We start from the raw sequence: 694 nt of genomic DNA on the forward strand, positions 1-694 counted from the left end.
ACATATTATATATATTATATGTATATATTGTAAGAGCATGGATTCTCCCTGGCGAAGGATACCCTGCAAAATACATGTGTGTGTGTCACTGGCACAATGTACCTCCTTCTTTAAGGGGTAGACCACATGAATATCAATGCTAAGCATAAAATAAATTAGTATGGGAACAGTTGGCGTGCCAGCATATATCCTTCTGGCCACAGATTACACAGGGTATTATTTGAGGCTTCCTTTTTCTCCAGAGAGCTGTATGTGTTTCTCAAATGTTCCACATTAATGACCCATTCATTTATTTTCATCTGATAGGATTTCTGCAAGGATGACTCTGGGACATTCCGGATACTGATTTCAAATGAAGGCTGTGGCTTCACTGGAGAAAAGTGCACCAAAAGGGTTATCATTCTGTATGAAAGTGGGGAAATAGAATTGTTTAATGGAAATGTATGTACACTTCTGTTCTCTTTCTTTGCCTTTTTTGGGGAAAAGAATTTCAGGTTGTTTAGTTAGATGAGGCATGAATGACCTCATGCTCAGTGGTTCCTGAAAATTAGATCATAAAAATGAACAGGTTAGCAGGATTATAATTATCCATTTTGTACCCAGAGCTATAATGCCATTTTGGTATTTCTGGTTGATGACAATAAATTTATCTCTGATAAGAATGCTGTTCAATGCAAGCTCCTATGAGGAATGC

The 694-nt window shown here is 37.3% G+C and overlaps 1 protein-coding gene across 1 annotated transcript in view; it reads left to right on the forward strand.

Annotated features, from left to right (window-relative positions):
• Window positions 1–694, forward strand: part of VWF (von Willebrand factor) — a gene marked incomplete at both ends in the record, with an annotated part of 112,785 nt that overhangs the window by 42,268 nt on the left and 69,823 nt on the right. The window contains one exon of the mRNA XM_010283982.1: window positions 307–441. Within this exon, the coding sequence (XP_010282284.1) occupies window positions 307–441 (135 nt within the window). The remainder of the gene's footprint in view (window positions 1–306; window positions 442–694) is intronic.

Source organism: Phaethon lepturus, unplaced genomic scaffold (genome assembly GCF_000687285.1).
Source record: "Phaethon lepturus isolate BGI_N335 unplaced genomic scaffold, ASM68728v1 scaffold5453, whole genome shotgun sequence".
Classification (NCBI taxonomy): Eukaryota; Metazoa; Chordata; class Aves; order Phaethontiformes; family Phaethontidae; genus Phaethon; species Phaethon lepturus.